At 50.3% G+C, this 19746-nt stretch overlaps 1 protein-coding gene across 3 annotated transcripts in view; it reads right to left on the bottom strand.

Moving 5' to 3' along the window:
* CA2H19orf44 (chromosome A2 C19orf44 homolog) overlaps nt 1-19644 on the bottom strand; it is a 20723-nt gene extending 1079 nt beyond the window's left edge. For 2 of the 3 annotated variants that reach the window (XM_078443233.2, XM_078443234.2), the window contains exons 1-10: nt 19536-19644; nt 17960-18156; nt 17699-17862; nt 15828-15924; nt 13614-14376; nt 11207-11519; nt 5872-5945; nt 4518-4932; nt 3094-3189; nt 1101-1267 (exon numbers count right to left, since the gene is read on the bottom strand). In XM_078443233.2, the coding sequence (XP_078299359.1) occupies nt 1101-1267; nt 3094-3189; nt 4518-4932; nt 5872-5945; nt 11207-11519; nt 13614-14375 (1827 nt within the window). In that variant the 5' untranslated portion in view covers nt 14376; nt 15828-15924; nt 17699-17862; nt 17960-18156; nt 19536-19644. The other variant, XM_078443235.2, reaches the window with a different exon arrangement.
* Between the last annotated feature and the right edge of the window lie 102 nt (nt 19645-19746).

Below are 19746 nucleotides of genomic sequence, written 5' to 3'. Positions count from 1 at the left end.
TGTGATCATCAGAGTCCAGGATGCGGGAAACCGTCAAAGAAACAACCTGTTTACTTGAACAAATGAACTGCAAGGAAACATCAAAGAGATGGGGCAGGGGAAACCGGTAAGCAGGGGTTCTCAAAGTGGGTCCCCTGTGGGCACAAGGGGGAACATCCGCTCCCAGGCCCACCTCTGCTGCCAGCGGAACCCTGGTGGCCCTCGGGGTCTGATGCCGCTCCGAGCCAAGAACCATCGCCCTAGGCCCTAATCGGGAGGCTAAAAAGACCCCAAACATTGATGTACAGGCTTTGGATTCTGAAGAAACAAATAGCAACAAAATGTTCGACTTGCATGAGCCAAGTGGGAATCTACCCCTGGATATATCCACCAATACTAAGAAAATAAGAAAAGTTCATTTGGTTTGGGTGTTATAATGATACTGTGACCATCTTGTTCAAAGTCCTTAGTTTTAAGAACTACAAAGCAAAATATTTGTGGATAAAAGGATAGAAATGACCGTGCAGAAGTTCATGTGGTGTGATGACATCTCTAAACATTATCATATCTAATACCTAGTATGCTATATATCTTATAACATATAGTATGAAACATACATAATATTGTATATTTCATACATAATGTTCCTATTTTACACAGGGAAAACCTAAAGAATATCGAATTCTCTCTGAAATTATGGAGGGCTTTATAAATTACCTACCTCTGTAACAAAATTTTTACAAAATGAGAAGAAAATTTTTACAATCGAACAAAACTTAAATTTAGGGGGGAGCGAGAGGTGAGTGTGACAGTCTTCGCACTTCGGCCCACAGGGCTGGGCAGAGCTTGGGGACGGGTCTGCAGAGGGACAGGAGCCCCCACCGAGGAGGTCCACTTTGCTCCAAGGTCACACACAGCCTAGCCAGCCGCAGCCCGCGCCAGGCTGCCTCTCGCTGCCCCCGTCCCATACTGCTCTCGCCAAGGACGAGGACAGCTCCTTTCCCTAGGACTGTAGGTGACTGGGCCCACAGTGTCCCTGCTGCCCAGGCTGAGCCCTGTCCCCCTTCGCGTGCAAAGGCCCCTGCCCTCTCTCCCAGGAAGGGGGTGTGTGCTGCGGTCACCTGTTTGGTTTCCTCCAGGGTGTGGTAGTGGAAGGAGTCTCGGTCCAGGGACTGCAGGAGGGACATGTGCAGGTGCCGGCTGGCCTCCACGAACTGCTGCGTCAGGCTCAGCTGCTGCTTCAGCATGTCGTTGAGCGCCAACGCGGCCGGGCTGTAAGCTGTCAGGGCTGTACCAGCTCCGTGTCACTCCGCCCACCTGCCCGCCTGTCTCCCCAAGGGTGAGGCTCTGGGCCACCCCCCCCCCCACCCTCACCCCGCCCTCAGCAGCGTCCCCGCGGGGCCAAGGGGGGCTGCCTTCTGGAAGTGCTGCCACCAGAAACACTGCTGTCTGCGGGCTTGTGTGGGACCCTCAGGAGCTGCACGTGGGATGCTCGGCTCCCAGGCAGAAACGGAAGCCTCAACTAAACGTCCCACCCGCGGGAAGAAGTCTAGGAAACCCCAAGTTCTGCAACCGCACGATGTGAATCCTGATCGCACCACTGAGCTGGACACTGAAAAACGGGTAAGAGGAGGGGCGCCTGGGGGGCTCAGTCGGCTAAGCGTCGTGGCCCTTGGTTTCGGCTCAGGTCATGATCTCGCGGTTCGTGAGTTCCAGCCCCACGTCGGGCTCCGTACTGACAGTGCGGAGCCTGCGTGGGATTCTCTCTCTCCCTCTGCCTCCCCCAACTTGTGCCGTCTCTGTCTCGAATAAACTCTTAAAGAAATGGGTAGGAGGGTAAATCCTGTTATGTATCTTTAAACATAAAACTAAAATACTTAAAATTAAAAATACAATTAAAGGGGCTCCTGGGTGGCTCAGTCGATTAAGCGTCTGACTCTTGGTCTCAGCTCAGGTCGCGATCTCATGGTGCGTAGGATTGAGCTGACAGCACAGAGCCTGCTTGGGATTCTCTCCCTGCCCCTTCCCTGCGTGCGCTGTCTCTCTCTCTCTCTCTCTCTCTCTCAAGAATAAATAAGTAAACTTTGAAAAGTACAATTAAAAATAAAAAGTTTTAATTAAATTCAAAATATGTTGAAAAATGGAAGCTGTGTAACTGTTAGAAATTATCATTGTCAGACTACAAGAGAACAGAAAAATCTCTGAGGTAATAGCAAGCTAAATGGAAGAGTTTTTTGAAAGGATACAAACATTTCAATTGTTACAACCTGTGCATTTTAACGTCTTCATCTTTAAAAAAGTTGAAAATGGCAGGGGCGCCTAGGCTCAAGTCGGCTAAGCAGTCGACTTCGGCTCAGGTCGTGATCTCACGGTCCGTGAGTTCGAGCCCTGCGTCGGGCTCTGTGCTGACAGCTCGGAGCCTGGAGCCTGCTTCAGCTTCTGTGTCTCCCTCTCTCTCTGCCCCTCCCCACTCATACTCTGTCTCTCTCAAAACCAAATAAACGTTAAAAAAATTGTTTTGTTTTTAATTGAAAAGGGAAAAAAAGCCCCCAAAACCCAAGTCCTAGATGGACCTTTGTTTGTGCCCCGTGAGCCACCAGTGGCCCCGTGGGGACCTGACGCGGCCTGGGCTCCCTCGGCAGCTGCTGGGAGGGCCTTCCCCCCTGCCCCAGGCTGGACCGGGCCTCCCTAGGACCCCACAACTCCCCCAGACTCTGAAAGGAGTCCAGGCCTGTGGCCGCCACGCTGGCTCACACTCAGGACCTGCCGAGCGTCTTCAGGGGAAAAAGCACCATGTATTCTGGACGCGAAGCCTCAGAGGGGAGCGCGCAAAATAAAAGCAGTGCGGCGGGGGTGGGGGGCCTAGAGGTGTGTTACTCCCAACATTCCTGTCTTATCCGACACGGGTGTCCTTTGGCAACACAGACCAAAGGTTCTCAGACACCCAGGGGTGTCCCAGGGGTCCCAGGAACCGGGGCAGTTGCCTGTGACCGTGTCGCCAACAGACTCCCCAAACCCAGCACTGAAGCGGGGCAGCAGCCCTCCCGGCGGGGGCAGCCCTGCAGCTAAGATGCGTCCGCTTCACCGCAAGGACCCGCTGAGCGGTACCGTTACCTTCTATGGAGTCCGCGCTGACGACGTGGCTGGCAATGGGCACGGGGTCCACGTAGGCACCTCCCAGAGCCGGTCCGACGGCCGCCACACCGGGCCCTGTCCCAGAGACAGAGGGGGAGGGGCCGGTGGGCAGGATTCAGAGCGACTTTCATCAACGGATGAAATAAGCTACACGAGTCTGTGCTTTCCTCTCCCGAACAGGACAGCCACCTTCTTGCTTTGTTAACCTCCTTTACGATTTCCCCGAACCTGCCTCCGTCTTCCTGGAGGCGTCTCCTGGTACAAGTCTGCTGAGCGGGCTCAAGCCATCACCGCAGTCCGTGACATCATGCCCTCCCCTCCTTCTCCCCTCCATCCTTGGGGCCACACGAAGGCTTCGGAATGTTCCCGGGACTCTGATAAGCTGGTTGATTTAGACTGCTGTTTTCCTCTTTCGATATCAGGCCTAGTCGAGGAAAACGGCACCAGCTGGGTTTTACCAAAGGGCTCTTTAAGTCGCAAAATAATAGAGACAGAAACGCGCACATTTGTCAACAACAGGCTACGCTGTCAGGCAGCGGGAGGACGTGGAGAGGAGCACAGAGGCTCCTACGTCAGAACTGGGCCTCCACTACCCTCGAAGGCCTTCTAGTGATCTGACTTGGCACGTCTGACTGGCTTTCCTCCCCGAGAAATGGGAAAATGGTCATGACCTACCCCGGCGTGCAGCCCAGGCTGAGACACGGCTAAGCCCCCCTGAATCAAAATGAATACAGCAGGTGAGAGTGTTACGCCCTCGTGCAGTCCAGGAATAACCCTGGCTACGCTGTGGGCAGCCACCTAGGCGAGAAAAGAGAGCGGGGGGACGTTTAAAAGCAAGGGACCTTTCCACCCAGAAGGGCCAAGACTGAAACTGGAGACAAGACAGACGCCTGTGTCCCCTGCACCACAGAAGAGAATCCACCACAACACACCGCACCGGGACCCCCAAGCCACCCGAGGACTCGCCGTCCCAGGTGGTGGTCCCACGCTCAGTGCCGTCCCCAGGCTCGCCCTGGGCACCGCCAACATTTGGGGCTGGGTCATCTCCTGGCAGGGCCAGCCTGGGCACCGCAGGACGTTGGGCAGCATCCCTGGCCTCCACCCAGTCATGACAGCCCGAACTGGCTCCAACCTCGCTGAGGTCCCCCGGGGGGCAGGCTCACCACAGCTGAGAACCACCGCCTTAGTCCCTGATTCTGAAACCTTTCCGGAGGTTTTAGAGCTCGGGAGGCAGTGGGAGACACCCAGGGCGGCTGCCCCTCATCGTTGCAAGAGGGAACGGGGCACCGAGGCCCCCCAGCTGGTTAATAATGACAGACCCTGAAGCCTTCGTCATGCTTCCAAGGATGCCCGCGGCACGCGCCCTGGGAGCCGGCGCCTCCCCCCGGGGCCCGCACACTTACCCTCCACCCACTGGTAGGTGAAGGCGGGCTCGAGGGTCTGCACAGCCGTCTCCTTCATGATGACTCTTGTAACGTCCCCGACTTGCTTTTTCCAAGGCTTGAGCGTTGGCAGGGGAAGGTCTGTCTTTAGGCTTGCAGAGAATTCTGACAGAGTGTCCAGCGTCCTTTCAGGAGACTCGGAACGGGCCCTTGACTCGGATGCTGTCGAATTTGGGGATTTTTCAAAATCTTCTGAGTAAGCCGAGCTCACTGTGCTGGCCGTGGGCTCCTGAGACGTTGGCCTCGGGCTGGAAGCATCCTCAGGCCCGGCAGAGGAAGCCGATGGCTCGCTCAGGCACTCTGAGACCTCGCTTCCAGTGGGAGGGCCCCCTGCCTGGGGACTTTGGCTGGATGCCTTTTCCCGCTGGCCTTCTTTCTAAAGGGAGGGTGACAGAGGTCACGGGAAAGTGGTTTCAAACGATCAACACGCTCAAAGTACCACTGCATTAGAACGGAGTGCAGGGTACCCAGGGGGCCCAGCAGGGAAGGGTCCACGCCGGTCCTTCAGGGGTTTTGAGCAGGCCCAGTACCATAAGCAATATTCTTGAGATGCTTTGGGGCTGCTGTATTTTAACACTGATGGTGTGAGCATGTGTAGGGGGCACGTGGTTGAAATCCGTTACAATGTCATTATTATGTATTATTAAAACAGTGCCTGCAGGTTCCATAGTGAGGAGGTTACTAATATGGCAAGAACCACAATGGGGCACTATGATGAGTACAGGTCAGCGCGGCGTTCTTATGGGGCAGTTTAAGTGGGACCCGCTTTTTTTCTTTTTTCTTTTTTTAAGTTTATTTACTACTTATTTTGAGAGAAAGGGACAGCATGAGTGGGGGAGGGGCAGAGAGGGAGAGAGAATCCACACTGTCAGCGCAGAGCCCCCACATGAGGCTCAGACTCACGAACCGTGAGATCGCGACCTGAGCCAAGGTCAAGAGTCGCACGCTCCGCCGACCGAGCCAGCCAGGCACCCCTAAGAGGGACCTGCTTTAATCACCTGCCACATTAACTAGCTTTATTCTGCTTTCACCTACATCAGGATCTCTCACCCGGGGCACTCCTGACACCTGAAGCCTAAACACTCTTTGCAGTGGGGACTGTCCTGTGCATTGCAGGACACTGAGCGGCATCCCTGGCCGCCACCCACCAGACGCCGGCAGCAATCTCCACCCCAGTCACGATAATCAAAACTGTCTCCAGACCTGCCAAGGGTCCCCCGGGGGTTAGGCCAAGACCCACGGGCCTAAAGGAAGCACAATGCTACCAAGCGTCTCCACGTAACCTACCGTGAAAAATTAAGTTGGCTGTACTCACTTTCCGTTCCAAGTCTGAGTTCTCACGGACAGCTGGAGCCAGATCATCGAGGGATAAAAGATTGATTCGAAAATCTGTAATTAAAAATGCAACATGACATTCACTCATTTACATACCACACGGTATTTACCATTATGTCATAGGCACTGGGCTAAGTGCTAAGAATAGAAACACAGAAGCGTGCAGTCTCGGTCCTTAATAAGCCAGCACAGGGATCTACACGTGTTTTCTCTAACTAGCAAATGGTTTCCACTTTGCACCCTAGACTGTACCACAGTTAACTCAGCTCTGTCGTTATGGTGCAAAAACCACCACAGACCACGTGTAAACAAATGGATGGGGCTGGGTTCCAATAAAGCTTCATTTCGGGGCACGTGGGTGGCTCAGTCGGTTAAGCGTCCAATTCTGGATTGTGGCTCAGGTCACGATCTCACGGTTCGTGAGTTCAAGCCCCTGCATCGGGCTTGCTGCTGTCGGTGTAGAGCCCCCTTTGGATCCTCTGTACCCCTTTCTCTCTGCCCCTCCCCCCAAAAAATAAACATTTTAAGTGTTTTTAATGTTTATTTTTGAGACAGAAAGAGACAGAGCATGAGCAGGAGAGGGCCAGAGAGAGAGGGAGACACAGAATCCGAAGCAGCTCCAGGCTCTGAGCCGTCAGCACAGAGCCCGATGCGGGGCTCGAACTCACAGACCACGAGATCATGACCAGAGCCAAAGACAGACACTTAACCGGCTGAGCCACTCAGGCGCCCCAACAAATAAACATTAAGAAAAAAGCCTCTTTAGTTATAAAAACAGACACTGAGCCAGATGAGTAGATGACAGCAACACAGTAAAGAATGTGTGGTGCCCAGGGTGTGCAAGGTAGGGGGTGTGGGGACAACTCAAGCAGACATAAAACTAGACCCGAAGTGTCGTAAGTTCCCACTTAAAGCAAGTTAAGGGCACAGGAGCCCAAGGAGAACCAGCATTCGGCATGCCAGCTGGCCAGTCGCCAGTGCCTGAGACTTGGGAGTCTAGAATCCTCTGTGGAGTTCTCGTGTTCCAAACAGACCTCTGGGAACCCAACAGATGAGCCCGCTCCTCTAGGTGGGTGGGCAGTGGACATCGGCCAAAGTTGGCAGCAGCTTCTATTGCACAGTTCAGTTCAGGCCCTGAAACACGGGCAGGGGGCGGGGTGTGAGAGAGAGAGAGAGAGAGAGAGTAAGTTGGAAGGAACAGGCAAGAGTAGGGTCCTCTGGGCAGCAGGCACAGGGCTGGAAGCGAGAGAGAGAGAGAGAGACAGAGGGAGGTCCACACCACCTGCCCCCCGCACCTGCCCATCCTAAGCCCTAGAGTGAATCCCCCCGTCACCCCAGTCCTGGGGGCTCACGTCTCCTCCGAGCTCTCTGCTTCTGTCACTGCCATTCACATGGCAGGCAGGTCCAGAGACACATCCCTGGACAAAGCGTCTGAACTAAAAGGCATCCGGCTGGCCCAGAGCAAAGGCATAGGGGTGATTCTGAACTTGAGCACTTGGGAACAGCATTGGCACTGGCCGAGGAACATTACCGTCATGTAGGCCAACCCTAGCACGCACGCGCCTCCTGTAGCAGAGGGCCAGCTGAGGGGCTTCACAGCCACTTCTGTGGCTCTGCCCCCACTTGATGGATGAGAAAACTGAGGCACAAAGCGCCCGAGACTGCACAACCGGTAAGAGGCAGGGCCAGGACGCCCACCCAGCTACGTCAGACTCAGAATGTGCTCACCACTGCCAGCTGCCTCCCTCCCTCGAAGCTACATCTGGACAAGGGAGGGCAGGGGCTGGCCACCAGGAGAGGCCCCTCCAGGCCAGCAGTGAGGACAGAAGGGCTGCCGGGACCGGCAGTGTGGACAAACAGCAGAAACCTGGGTCTGTCACCTGCCCCACCAGCCTATACCCGTCTTCCCATCCACATGATGAGGGAGGTGACATGGGGCCAGGGGAGCAGGGACACCCACTTACTAAACTCTCGGGCCCAAGGATCAGAGCCACTGAGGGAGCTCAAAGGGGTATCTCACATCGGCAGCCAAGAGCCCATCCCCCTGCGTTCTCCGACCCTAACAAGGGCACCGGAAGGAACCACCCTTCATGGCAATACTTCCCCTCAAACCCCACCCCGATAGAGCTTCTACTGCTGACCTCCCGGGGCATGAACACCCACGTTAGTCTGTGATGGGATTCAGGACACGCTACCCCAAAATACAGCACCTTGGCCTACTGAATATCTCAGATGGGAGGGAACTTGAACATGGCACGCGCTGCAAGAATCCTCTGCCATTCTCCCTTGACCTGCTGCAAGGGTCTCATGTGAGAAGTGCACCCCCCGCCGCCACCCAGAGGAAAGGAGCATCCCGTTTCCAAGACAGAGGGACCCCAAGAGGAATCACAGCAGGCCTCGCCAAGTCTGGCCCCGTTTACCACCCTTAGCTCGTTTCCTTTTGTCTGATCACGTTTTTCCAGTACCTTCCACTCCTCATCGAGCCTAGAGTAAAAACGCTCACACACTTAACTGTTTTGGTTTTTTTTTTTTTCCAGGTCTGGTTTCCTTAGGAAGGCTCTGTGTCCCATAAAACTTACGTTGAATATTTAACATCTATTTAATAACTGTATGCTTTTCTCTCAATCTGTCTTTTGTTGCAGAGCTCCCACCAGGAACGTAGAAGGGTAGCAGGAAAAAGCTCTTTTTTCATCCCGTACCAGAGTCACGAGCTACGGGTCACCCAGCGCACAGGGGGCAGGGCTTGTGTTGGCCTGTTTGCCATCGTCTTCTTGCCAACACCACCCTTGCCACGTGCCAGTGCCCAGCACGCCCTCAAGACACAGTTTAGGGGCGCCTGGGTGGCTCCGTCAGTCGTGCGTCCAACTTTGGCTCAGGTCATGATCTCACAGTTCGTGGGTTCGAGCCCCGCGTCGGGCTCTGTGCTGACAGCTCAGAGCCTGGAGCCTGCTTCAGATCCTGGGTCTCCCTCTCTCTCTGCCCCTCCCTGGCTCATGCTCTGTCTCTCTGTCTCTCAAAAATAAACATTAAAAATAAATAAATAAATAAAGACATTTTAATTTGGGTCTCACAATGAAGCACCCCAGAGGGAAGACATTAAGTGTTGGGTATACATCTTTTCTCTTTCTCCTTTCTTTCTTAAATATGTGTAATATTGGGATAAAAATAATATTGAATAATTTGAAATAACAGAAGTGTCTAATTGTGACTGGTTAGAGATTTACTCCCTTTTCTGAATATAAAAAGGAAAGGAGGTAAATTCCTCTTTCACCAAAAGAAAAATCGCGTTGCCTTTTTGTCGTATGTGGCTCTAGGATTTTGTTTTCAGGTTATTGCTCTGTAATTGGTCAGGGTTACTGAATGAAAACACTAAAGACAGAACATGGCACAAAAACAGACACTCAGATCAATGGAACAGAATAGAGAACCCAGAAATGGACCCACAAACGTATGGCCAACTAATCTTTGACGAAGCAGGACAGAATATCCAATGGAAAAAAGACAGTCTCTTCAGCAAGTGGTGCTGGGAAAACTGGACAGCCACAGGCAGAAAAATGAACCTGGATCACTTTCTTACATGATACACAAAAATAAACTCACAATGGATGAAAAACCTAAACATAAGACAGGAAACCATCAAAATCTTTGAGAAGAAAGCAGGCAAAAACCTCTTTGACCTTGGCCACAGCAACTTCTTACTCATCACGTCTCCAGAAGCAAGGGAAACAAAAACAAACATGAACTATTGGGACCTCATCAAAAGAAAAAGCTTCTGCGAAGGAAACCATCAGCAAAACTAAAAACCGACGGAATGGGAGAAGATATTTGCAAACGACATATCAGATAAAGGGTTAGTATCCAAAATCTATAAAGAACTTATCAAACTCAACACCCAAAATACAACCCGGTGAAGAAATGGGCAAAAGACACGAATAGACACTTCTTCAAAGAAGACATCCAGATGGCTAACAGACACATGAAAAAATGCTCAAAATCACTCATCATCAGGGAAATACAAATCAAAACCACAATGAGATACCACCTCACACCAGTCAGAGTGGCTAAAATAAAAACTCAGGCAACAACAGATGTTGGCAAGGATGCAGAGAAAGAGGATCTCTTTTGCATTGTTGGTGGGAATGCAAGTTGGTGCAGCCACTCTGGAAAACAGTATGGAGGTTCCTCAAAAAACTAAAAATAGAACTACCCTACGACCCAGCAATTGCACTACTAGGTATTTATCCAAGGGATACAGGTGTGCTGTTTCAAAGGGGCACATGCACCCCCATGTTTATAGCAGCACTATCAACAATAGCCAAAGTATGGAAAGAGCCCACATGTCCATTGATGGATGAATGGATAAAGAAGATGTATACATATATATATGGCCAGAGTTCATTCTTTTTGATTGCTGAGTAATACTCCATTGTATATATGTGTGTGTGTGTGTGTGTATGTGTGTGTGTGTACATATACATATATATATGTGTGTGTATATACACACACACACACACACACACACACACACACACACACACATATATGGAGGGACCAAGTCTCTCTCTCTCTCACACACACACACACACACACACACATATATATACACGTGTATATATGTGTGTGTGTGTGTGTGTGTGTGTGTGTGTGTGTGTGTGTGTGTCTGTGTGTATACATACATATATATATACACTCCATTGTATGTGTGTGTGTATGTATGCATATATATATATGCACACATACACACACACATACAATGGAGTATTACTCAGCAATCAAAAAGAATGAAATCTTGCCATTCGCAACTATGTGGATGGACTAGAGAGTATTATGCTAAGCGAAATTAGAGAAAAACAAATATCATATGACTTCACTCATATAAAGACTTTAAGACACAAAACAGATGAATATAAGGGAAGGGAAGCAAAAATAATATAAAAACAGAGAGAGGGACAAAACTAAGAGACTCTTAAATATGGAGAACAAACAGGGTTACTGGGGGGGGGGGGGTGGGAGGGGGGATGGGCTAAATGGGTAAGAGGCATTAAGGAATCTACTCCTGAAATCACTGTTGTACCATATGCTAACTAACTTGGATGTAAATTAAAAAAAAAAAAAAAAAAAAAAAAAAAAAAAGGAGCAAAAATCTGACTTGGCTCCTCCACCAGGAAAGGTGGTCAGGAAGTAGAGGGGGTGGCATGACCAATGCATTCCCCACGGCAATACCCAGTGACCCCCCCCCCCCCCCCCCAGGGACCCTCTAGGTGGTCTTGCCCTTCCTGCCTAGGATGACAGGTGGGCACAGGGCCATGGGTTACCATTCAGGCTGTCATCGGCAGCTTCTGAGGGCGACTGATCGTGAGGCTCAGGCTCACTCCTTCCGGGGGAGAGCTTGCCATGTGGCGTCATGGAGGCTGATTTTGAAAAGGTGCCAGTGATGGACAGTGATGCTGTGCAGGCGGCTGTGTCCCCTGAAGCGTGAGTCTGTGGGGAGCGAGCTTTTGAGCGCGTGCTGCGAAGGGTCCCGTCTGCTGACTGTGAGGCTGGCAGACATGATGTCCGAAATGGCTTTGGGCCGGGAGGTTCCTCACTGGGTAGTGAAAGGATTCTTGGTTGAGTTGGGATCTGATCCTACTTTGGCGGAAATAAATGAAATTAATTATCAAACAGGTGACAAGGAAGTCCTTATCACTGAATAACGCGGCCAGAGTAGGGCAGGCCAAGGATTGGCGATCAAAGAGTTCTCTCTCTCTGGGCCCCTTTCTTTCTCTCCCTTCATCTCTAGAAGTCCAGGTACAACATTTAGACGAGATAATATTGGGACTGCAGTGCAGAAACACCGCACAAATAATCAGAAATATCACATGGCTTTCAAACAAATTTGGTTAATTACACCATTTCTAAATTAAGGCCCCTGAGTGCATGATCTAGGAAAGCCTGAGCCTGCAGCAGAATCAAAACAAATGGGCAGATTTTTCCCCCTTAAAATGCAGCCTTTCCATCACTTTATACCCACTACGATGGCTCCAGTAACAAGTGCTAGCTCTAATAAGCAGCGTTGGAGAGGGTGTGGAGAAACTGGAACCCTCGTGCACGGTGGCCGGGAACGCAAAACGGCGCAGCTGCTTTGGAAAAGTTTGGCACTGCTTCAGTAAGTCACACAGAGAATTACCACAGGACCCGGTAATTCCGCTGGTAGGGAGAGCCCCAAAAATTGCGAACAGGGACTCAAACAGATACGTGTACACAAATGCTCCTAACAGCACTATTCACAAATAGCCAAAGGGTGGAAAAGACCCAAATGCCCCTCGGTGGATGGCGGATACAGAAGATGTAGTATATTTGACACGATGGAGTATTACTCGGCCATGAAAAGGAAGGAAACACTGGCTCCTGTTACGATGTGGATGAACCTCGAAAACATTATGCTCAGAAAAGCTGCCAGTCACATAGGACCGTGTACTGGATGATTCCGTGCATGTGAAATGTCCAGAACAGGCAAATTCACGGACATAGAAAGCTGATTAGTAATTTCCAGGTGCTGGAGGGAGGGGAAAACAAGGAATGATCATTTAACAGGTACAGGGTCTCCTCAGGGGTTGATGGAAACGTTCTGGAATTAGACAGAGGTAGTACACTGGCGCGACATCACGAATGGACTAAATGGCACTGAACCGTTTGTTTTAAAAATGTTAATTTGAGGGATGCCTGGATGGCTCCGTCGGTTAAGCATCCGACTCTTGATTTCAGCCCAGGTCTTGATCTCCCGGTTTGTGGGTTCGAGCCCTGAGCTGGGCTCTGTGCTGACTGTGGGAACCTGCTTGAGATCCTCTCTCTCCCTCTCTCTCCGTTGCTCGAGCTCTCTCTCTCTCTCTCTCAAAATAAATATATAAACTTTAAAAAATAAAAAAGGAACGAAAGTACAACTGTGGATTTTAGATTATGTGAATGTCATCTCAATTTTGAAAAACAGAAACGCAGCTGTCCCAAGTTTCCTGTGCGGCACCACGATCCGTCATACAAAGTGCAGGCCTGCGCTGTGCACACTTACTCCAGATATTGCAAAACTGCCTAATGTCCCAAACCCTGTCACCTCACGTCAGGCCCAAAACAGGCAGCCGTGGTTGGCTGGAGCCCAACGGTTCCTTGTCAAATCCCTTCCTCAAGTAGCTTACGGGTGACGGCTGCTGTCAAACCTTTGTAAAGCGCTGTGACACACAGTGCAGACGCGAGGCTTGGTTAAGAATAAATACACGCAGGGGCACCCGGGTGGCTCAGTCGGTTAAGCGTCCAACTTCGGCTCAGGTCATGATCTCACGGTTCATGGGTTCGAGCCCCGCGATAGGCTCTGTGCTGACAGCTCACAGCCCGGAGCCTGCTTTGGAGTCTGTGTCTCCCTCGCTCTCTGCCCCTCCCCTGCTCACATTCTGTCTCTCTCTCTCTCAAAAATAAACATTAAAACAACAAAGAATAAATACATGCAGGGGAGCCTGGGTGGCTCAGTCGGTTAAGCGTCTGACTTCGGCTCAGGTCACGGTCTCACAGTTCGTGAATTTGAGCCCCGTGTCGGGCTCTGGGCTGACAGCTCACAGCCTGGAGCCTGCTTCGGATTCTGTGTCTCTCGTCTCTGCCCCTCCCCAACTCATGTGTGCTCGCTCCCTCTCTCTCTCTCTCACAAATAAATAGTAAAAAAAAAAAAAAAAAAAAGAATACGTAAAAACTTACCGAGAATACTTTTGTTTGTTCTTTCTCACTGACTTTGGAGCTGATGAAACGCCGATTCGTGTATGTTTCTTTTTCTCTAGAAGATTCTATCAAGCCTCCTAACAACTCTTTCATTTCCTCCTCATCGCTGTCTGGAGAATCTAGTTTTCTAGTGGGTTTTTTCTCTTTGGGTGTTTGAAAACTCCTCTCTTTTCCACAATGTGTTTCAGGGAATCCATTTTCAACGCGTGGTTCCCTCTTCTTTAGAAACCTACTGACCTTCCCACTCTGTGTGCCGCTCCCGGCCGTGGGAGTTTCATGGGCTTGTTTCTGGGTTTTCTCTGGGCCGTGTGAGGAAAGTCCGACTGTGCTCCTGGGAAGGGCTGTATCTGCGCTCCTCGGAAGACTGTCCTCGGGGGTCTTCAGGTCAGATTCCACATCAGACAAATCTGCCTGAGCTTTCCGATTCATGATCTTGGTTTCCAGCTGAGTCAGTTTTGTGAGCACAGCGCTGGCCCTGAGCTTCGAGGCAGTGATTGGGGGTCTCCCCGAAGACAGTCTGAGCCCACCCTCCACAACAGCATTCTCTTTCGGGAGTGAGTATTTTACACCCATAGTTGGGTGTCCTTTGAGAAATCTGCTGCGGCCGGGTGCTATTTGGGTAAGACTTCTACCGATTTTCAAGTTTCTGATTTCTTCCATTTTTGAATCCTCTAAGGAAAGATCACTAAAATCACCAAAAATATTGCGCATGGGATGGCCGGTTCTTCTTCTGGAAGCCATTCTGCGGGGGGAGGGGGGGTGGGGGTGAAGAAAGAAAACTTAGAGTAAGAATATCTACCTGGTGTTCATACCATGCATTCAAATCTCTCAAGGCCTCCCATTTTATTTATTTAAAGTTTATTTGTTTTTGAGAGAGACATACACAGCGAGCAGGGGAGGGGCAGAGAGAGAGAGGGAGAGAGAATCCCAGGCAAGCTCCACAAGGTCGGCGCGGAGCCCGATGTGGGGCTCGAACTCACAAAACTGTGAGATCATGACCTGAGCCGAAACCAAGAGTCAGTCGCTTAACTGACTGAGCCACCCAGGCGCCCCTCAGCACCTCCCATTTTAAAGATCAAACCTTTCTTTGCAGTCTGCCTGAAGCGCTCCCTTCAAGCCCCATGATGGCAATGAAAATGTCAACACCCAGTACCACTGGCTGAATTGCCGTTCAATGCCAGGTCTTTTTTGACATTTACTTAAATTCAAATTAGTTAACACGTAGCGTGGTATTGCTTTCAGCAGAATTTAGTAATTCGTCGCTTACATATAACACCCCGTGCTCATCCGAACAAGCGACCTCCTTAATGCCCATCACCCATCTAGCCCATCCGCCCACCCACCTCCCCTCCAGCAACCCTCAGTTTGTTCTCAGCATTTAAGAGTCTCTTAGGGTTTGCCTGATGCCAAGCTCTTAAAGGAGACACGTTGCACGTCAGACAGAAGAGCCAGAGCCTCTCAGCCTCCAACAGTGAGCCTGGCGCTCTGCTCAGAGCTGTATTATCTGTTTTAATCCTCATGCAACCTTGAGGCAGCTAGTGTCACCTCCCCCCGCCAAATCCCGTTTTAAAGAGGAGGTGAAAGAAATAAAAGCACCTGAAGGTTAGGTCACCGGTTAAGGTCACCGGTCAAGGTCCCCTGGCTGGTGAGCAACAGAACCAAATTCAAAGCTCAGGTCTGATTCCAAAGGCCCCCTTGTTCCCGACAGAGCTCCACTGCCTGGCTAGTGACACGACCACTACTCCAGGAGTCCTACTCCCCACTGGCTCCCCACATCAGCGCTCCTCTATCCAAGTATCCTCAGCTCTCTCACAAGAAACTGCTTAACATCAGCCTGTATTTAAGGACCCTCCCCTCCGCAGAAAATCTCACTTCACTTTAAGGGTAAAATCCACCCGGGACGCCTGGGTGGCTCAGTCGGTTGAGCGTCTGACTTCGGCTCAGGCCGTGGTCTTGCAGTTTGTGAGTTCGGGCCCCGCGTCAGGCTCTGTGCTAACAAACAGCTCAGAGCCTAGAGCCTCCTTCGGATTCTCTCTCTCTCTCTCTCTCTCCCCCTCCCCTGCTCATGCTCTGCCTCTCTCTCTCAAAAATAAATAAATGTTAAAAAAAAAATGTTTTAAAAATAAAGTTTAAGGGTAAAAACCACGGCCCTGGAAGGGTGGAGGGGCTACAGACGGACACAGCAGCACCCACCCAATGTTGATCACGTGTTGTGCGCACACACTGGTGAACAGCCTTCAGCGGGGCGGGGTCAGTGCTTTTATCATATTCTCAGTGTTCCTGCGTGCCCCTGAGAGAATAAAAATGACCCACCCCAAGATTTAAAAAGGTTTCAAAGAAGTTTAAAGTCTCAAAAAAAAAAAAACATGGAAAAATATGGCATGGGTGGCTGTGCGTTTGCTGCAGCCCCTTTAGTAAGGAACTCAGCAACAGCAACGAAATGTGAAAAGCAGAGGCCCGGCACCCGGGCAATTGGAATTTGCCTCCGATTACACTCTCAAATGCACATTGATGTGTATGCGCGAGGAATGTCATGGCAGCATCGTCTGTACCCCTCAAGCGCTTGAACCCATCCGTAAAGAGCCGGGGAAATCCAGAAGACCACGTGCAGACAAGCGAGTGCTACGCAGCCGTGAAAAAGCAGTGAGGGAGATCTGTGTGCATAATGTCGTCTCCAGCGTAGTATGTGAGGCAGAAAAGACCAGGTGCACAACCACTGCTCGTTTCCATCCTGTTTGAGTGTTTTAACAAGGCCAAGTGTTATTTTGTTGTTTAAAAAGAATTCACTGTGAGACCTGAAGGAGCCTTTTGTCCCATCCCTGTCCACTTGGAAAACAATCTTACGAGGATTACCAGATTAAATACAGGACACCCCGGGATGTGAATTTAAGATAAAGACTAAATAATTTTTTTTAAGAGAGAGTGTGTAAGCAGGGTAGAGAAGCAAAGGGGGAGAGAGAGAATCTTTTTTTTTTTTTTTTTAAGTTTATGTACTTATTTTGAGAGAGAAAGCAAGAGCACACACACGCCAGCAGGGGAGGAACAAAGAGAGGAGAGAGAGAGAATCCCAAGCAGGCTCTGCGCTGTCAGCACAGAGCTGGACACAGAGCTCGAACCCGCAAACTGTGAGATCATGACCTGAGCCGAAACCAAGAGTTGGACTCTTAACCAAGTAAGCCACCCTGACACCCGGGGTGAAAGAATCTTTTTTAAAAATTTTTTTTTTTTTTCAACGTTTTTTATTTATTTTTGGGACAGAGAGAGACAGAGCATGAACGGGGGAGGGGCAGAGAGAGAGGGAGACACAGAATCGGAAACAGGCTCCAGGCTCCGAGCCATCAGCCCAGAGCCTGACGCGGGGCTCGAACTCACGGACCGCGAGATCGTGACCTGGCTGAAGTCGGACGCTTAACCGACTGCGCCACCCAGGCGCCCCCGGGGTGAAAGAATCTTAAGCAGGCTCCATACTCAGCACGGAGCCGAATGCGGGGCTCAATCTCACAAGCCTGGGATCATGACCAAGAGTCGGACGATCAACTGAGCCACCCAGGTGCCCCAATAATTGTTAAAATAGAAGTATGACCCACATATTTTTATGCTAAAAAGTAGTATGTTCCAAATAGTTTCATACTAAAAAATTATTGGTTGTTTGTCTCAAATTCAAATTCAACTGGGTGTCCCATACTTTTATTTGTAAAATCTGGCAACCGTCTGTCTTATGCACCTTTCAAAGCTGAACTCAGGGGCACTGAGGTGGCTCAGTCCATTAAGTGTCTGATTCTTGATTTCAGCTCAGGTCACGATCTCACGGTTCGTGAGTTCCAGCCTGGCATCGGGCTCTGTGCTGACACCGTGGAGCCTGGTCGAGATTCTCTCTCTTCCCCTCTCTCTGCCCCTTCCCTGCACTTGCTCTATGTCTGAAAATAAATAAACTTGTTAAAAAAAAAAAAAAAAAGCTGAACTCAAATGTTTTGTGAGAGGAAAAACATTGAACCCAGCCCTAAGATTCTGTCTGCAGAAGAGTGAATCGTTTTTCTTTGACTCTGTTTTTCTGCGTGGCGTACCTGCTTGCTCATCCCCATCTGGGTACTTAGAGTGCCTGGCACAGGCCTGACCACAGGGGTCAGTGAAGGCAAAACCAACCACACCTGACAGAAACAGTGCAGGAGTCCTAGCCTGTGTGACGCTGGGCAAGTTACTTGACCACTCTGTGCTTCGGCTTGCTCATCTGTAAAACGATGACAATTATTCCCTTCATAAGATTCCTATGTTCATTGTAGGACATGGAATAAATGGTAAGATTTAGATAATAGTGTTTGGAATACCTGCATTAGCGGGCTTTTAGCAGGAAGGACGTGGTAAAGAGGAAGTAGAGACTGCTGGAACGTCAACAGCTACCTTGGTTGATATTTTTCTAACCGAGGCTCAGGAGGTGACTCAGCCCCCACCATTCTGTGGGTCAGAGGGAAAGCCCGACCACCAGGCCAGGTTTAACAGCGTCTAGTTTTTCTGAAAAGTTTCCCTAGGTTTAAAAATAAATCAACAATGGTTACAAAGGCAAGTTTTATGTTCTATCCATTTCATCACAACTAAAATCGATATATTTTTAAAACACAATTAAAAATAAACCTATGGGCAAAGGATATGAACAGATACCTCGCTGAAAAAAAAAGAAAACTTACAAATGGCCAATAAGCACATGAAACCATGTTCAACATCACTAGCCATTAGGCAAATGCAAACCAAAACCACCAGATCCCAGTTCACAGCCACTAGAATGCCTACAATCAAAACCACAGATGGGGCGCCTGGGTGGCTCAGTCGGTTAACTATCCAACTTCGGCTCAGATCATGATCTCACGGTTTGTGAGTTAAGCCTGAGTCTGGGCTCTGTGCTCACAGGGTGGAGCCTGGAGCCTGCTTCGGATTCTGTGTCTCCCTCCCTCTCTGCCCGTCCCCCACTCGCATTCTGTCTCTCTCTCAAAAATAAACATCAAAAAAATAAATTAAAAAACTAGAAACTGTAGATAATAACAAGTGTTGCTGAGGATGTGAAGAAATTGGTGCCCTCATACACGGTCATGGAGCATTACAATGGTACAGTCACCAATTCGGAAAACAGTCTGGCAGTTCCCCTGTAGCCAAAGGTGCTTGAAATGTAGGCAAATGTTCATATTAATTATTATTCATAGTAGGCAAAAAGTGGAAACAACCCAAAAGTCCGTTAACTACTGAATGGATAAGAACCGAGGTCCATCCATCCAATGAAATACTATTCAGCATTAAAAAAAAGAATATGGATACATACAACAACATGCATGCATACATCTCGGACACATCATGCTAAGGGAAAGTAACCACATACTGTATGACCCCATTCATAAGGATCATCCAGGAAAGGCAACTTTATAGTCAGAAAGCGCATCAGTGGTTGCCTGGGGCTGGGAGGAGGAGCGAGGAGGGACAGCAAAGGGCGAGGAGTGATATCCTTGGGTAGACAGAAAAGTTCTAAAGCTGGATCTTGGTGACGCTTGCCCCACTTAGTAAACTTATTAAAGTAACAGAGTTGTGCACTTACAAGGGGTGGATTGTACGGTAGGTAAACGCATCCTCAATAAAGTTGTTAAAGATAAATAAACCTAACTTTGAACACACAGGCGCCTCTCACCCCATCGGGCTCTTCCCACCCCCCCCCCCCAAATGCCCCCCGCTCCCCACCACCGGCCTGGAGCGACCCACCCCGGCCCACGATCCCAAATGGGCCCCGACGGGGAACCAGGCGTGAGGCCCCTACCCTCCCACAGCCCGACAAACCCAGCTCCAGAACGTTCCCCATTTCCCGCAACTCCTCTCCCAAATCCGGTCGCCAAGCCCGGCAGCAACCGGGCCAACCCCGCCAACCTCGTCCCACGATGTCCATCCGCAGAGCCCGTCGCTGCGCTCCCGGCTAGACACTCCGGCCGGATGGGACCGTTGCCCCCGGCAACTGCGCCAGGGCGGAAGAGACTACATATCCCAGAGCGCGCCGCGCCCCGAGGACCAATGGGGCCTCACGTCATAATCGCGGCGCGTCGGGAGGGTGGTAGTGCCTGGGCGGGCCCGGCGTGCACTG

Source organism: Panthera onca, chromosome A2 (assembly GCF_046562875.1).
Source record: "Panthera onca isolate mPanOnc1 chromosome A2, mPanOnc1 haplotype 2, whole genome shotgun sequence".
In the NCBI taxonomy this organism is placed as follows: Eukaryota; Metazoa; Chordata; class Mammalia; order Carnivora; family Felidae; genus Panthera; species Panthera onca.
Note: the sequence above shows the minus strand (reverse complement) of the source record. Positions and strands in the feature narration are given on the sequence as shown.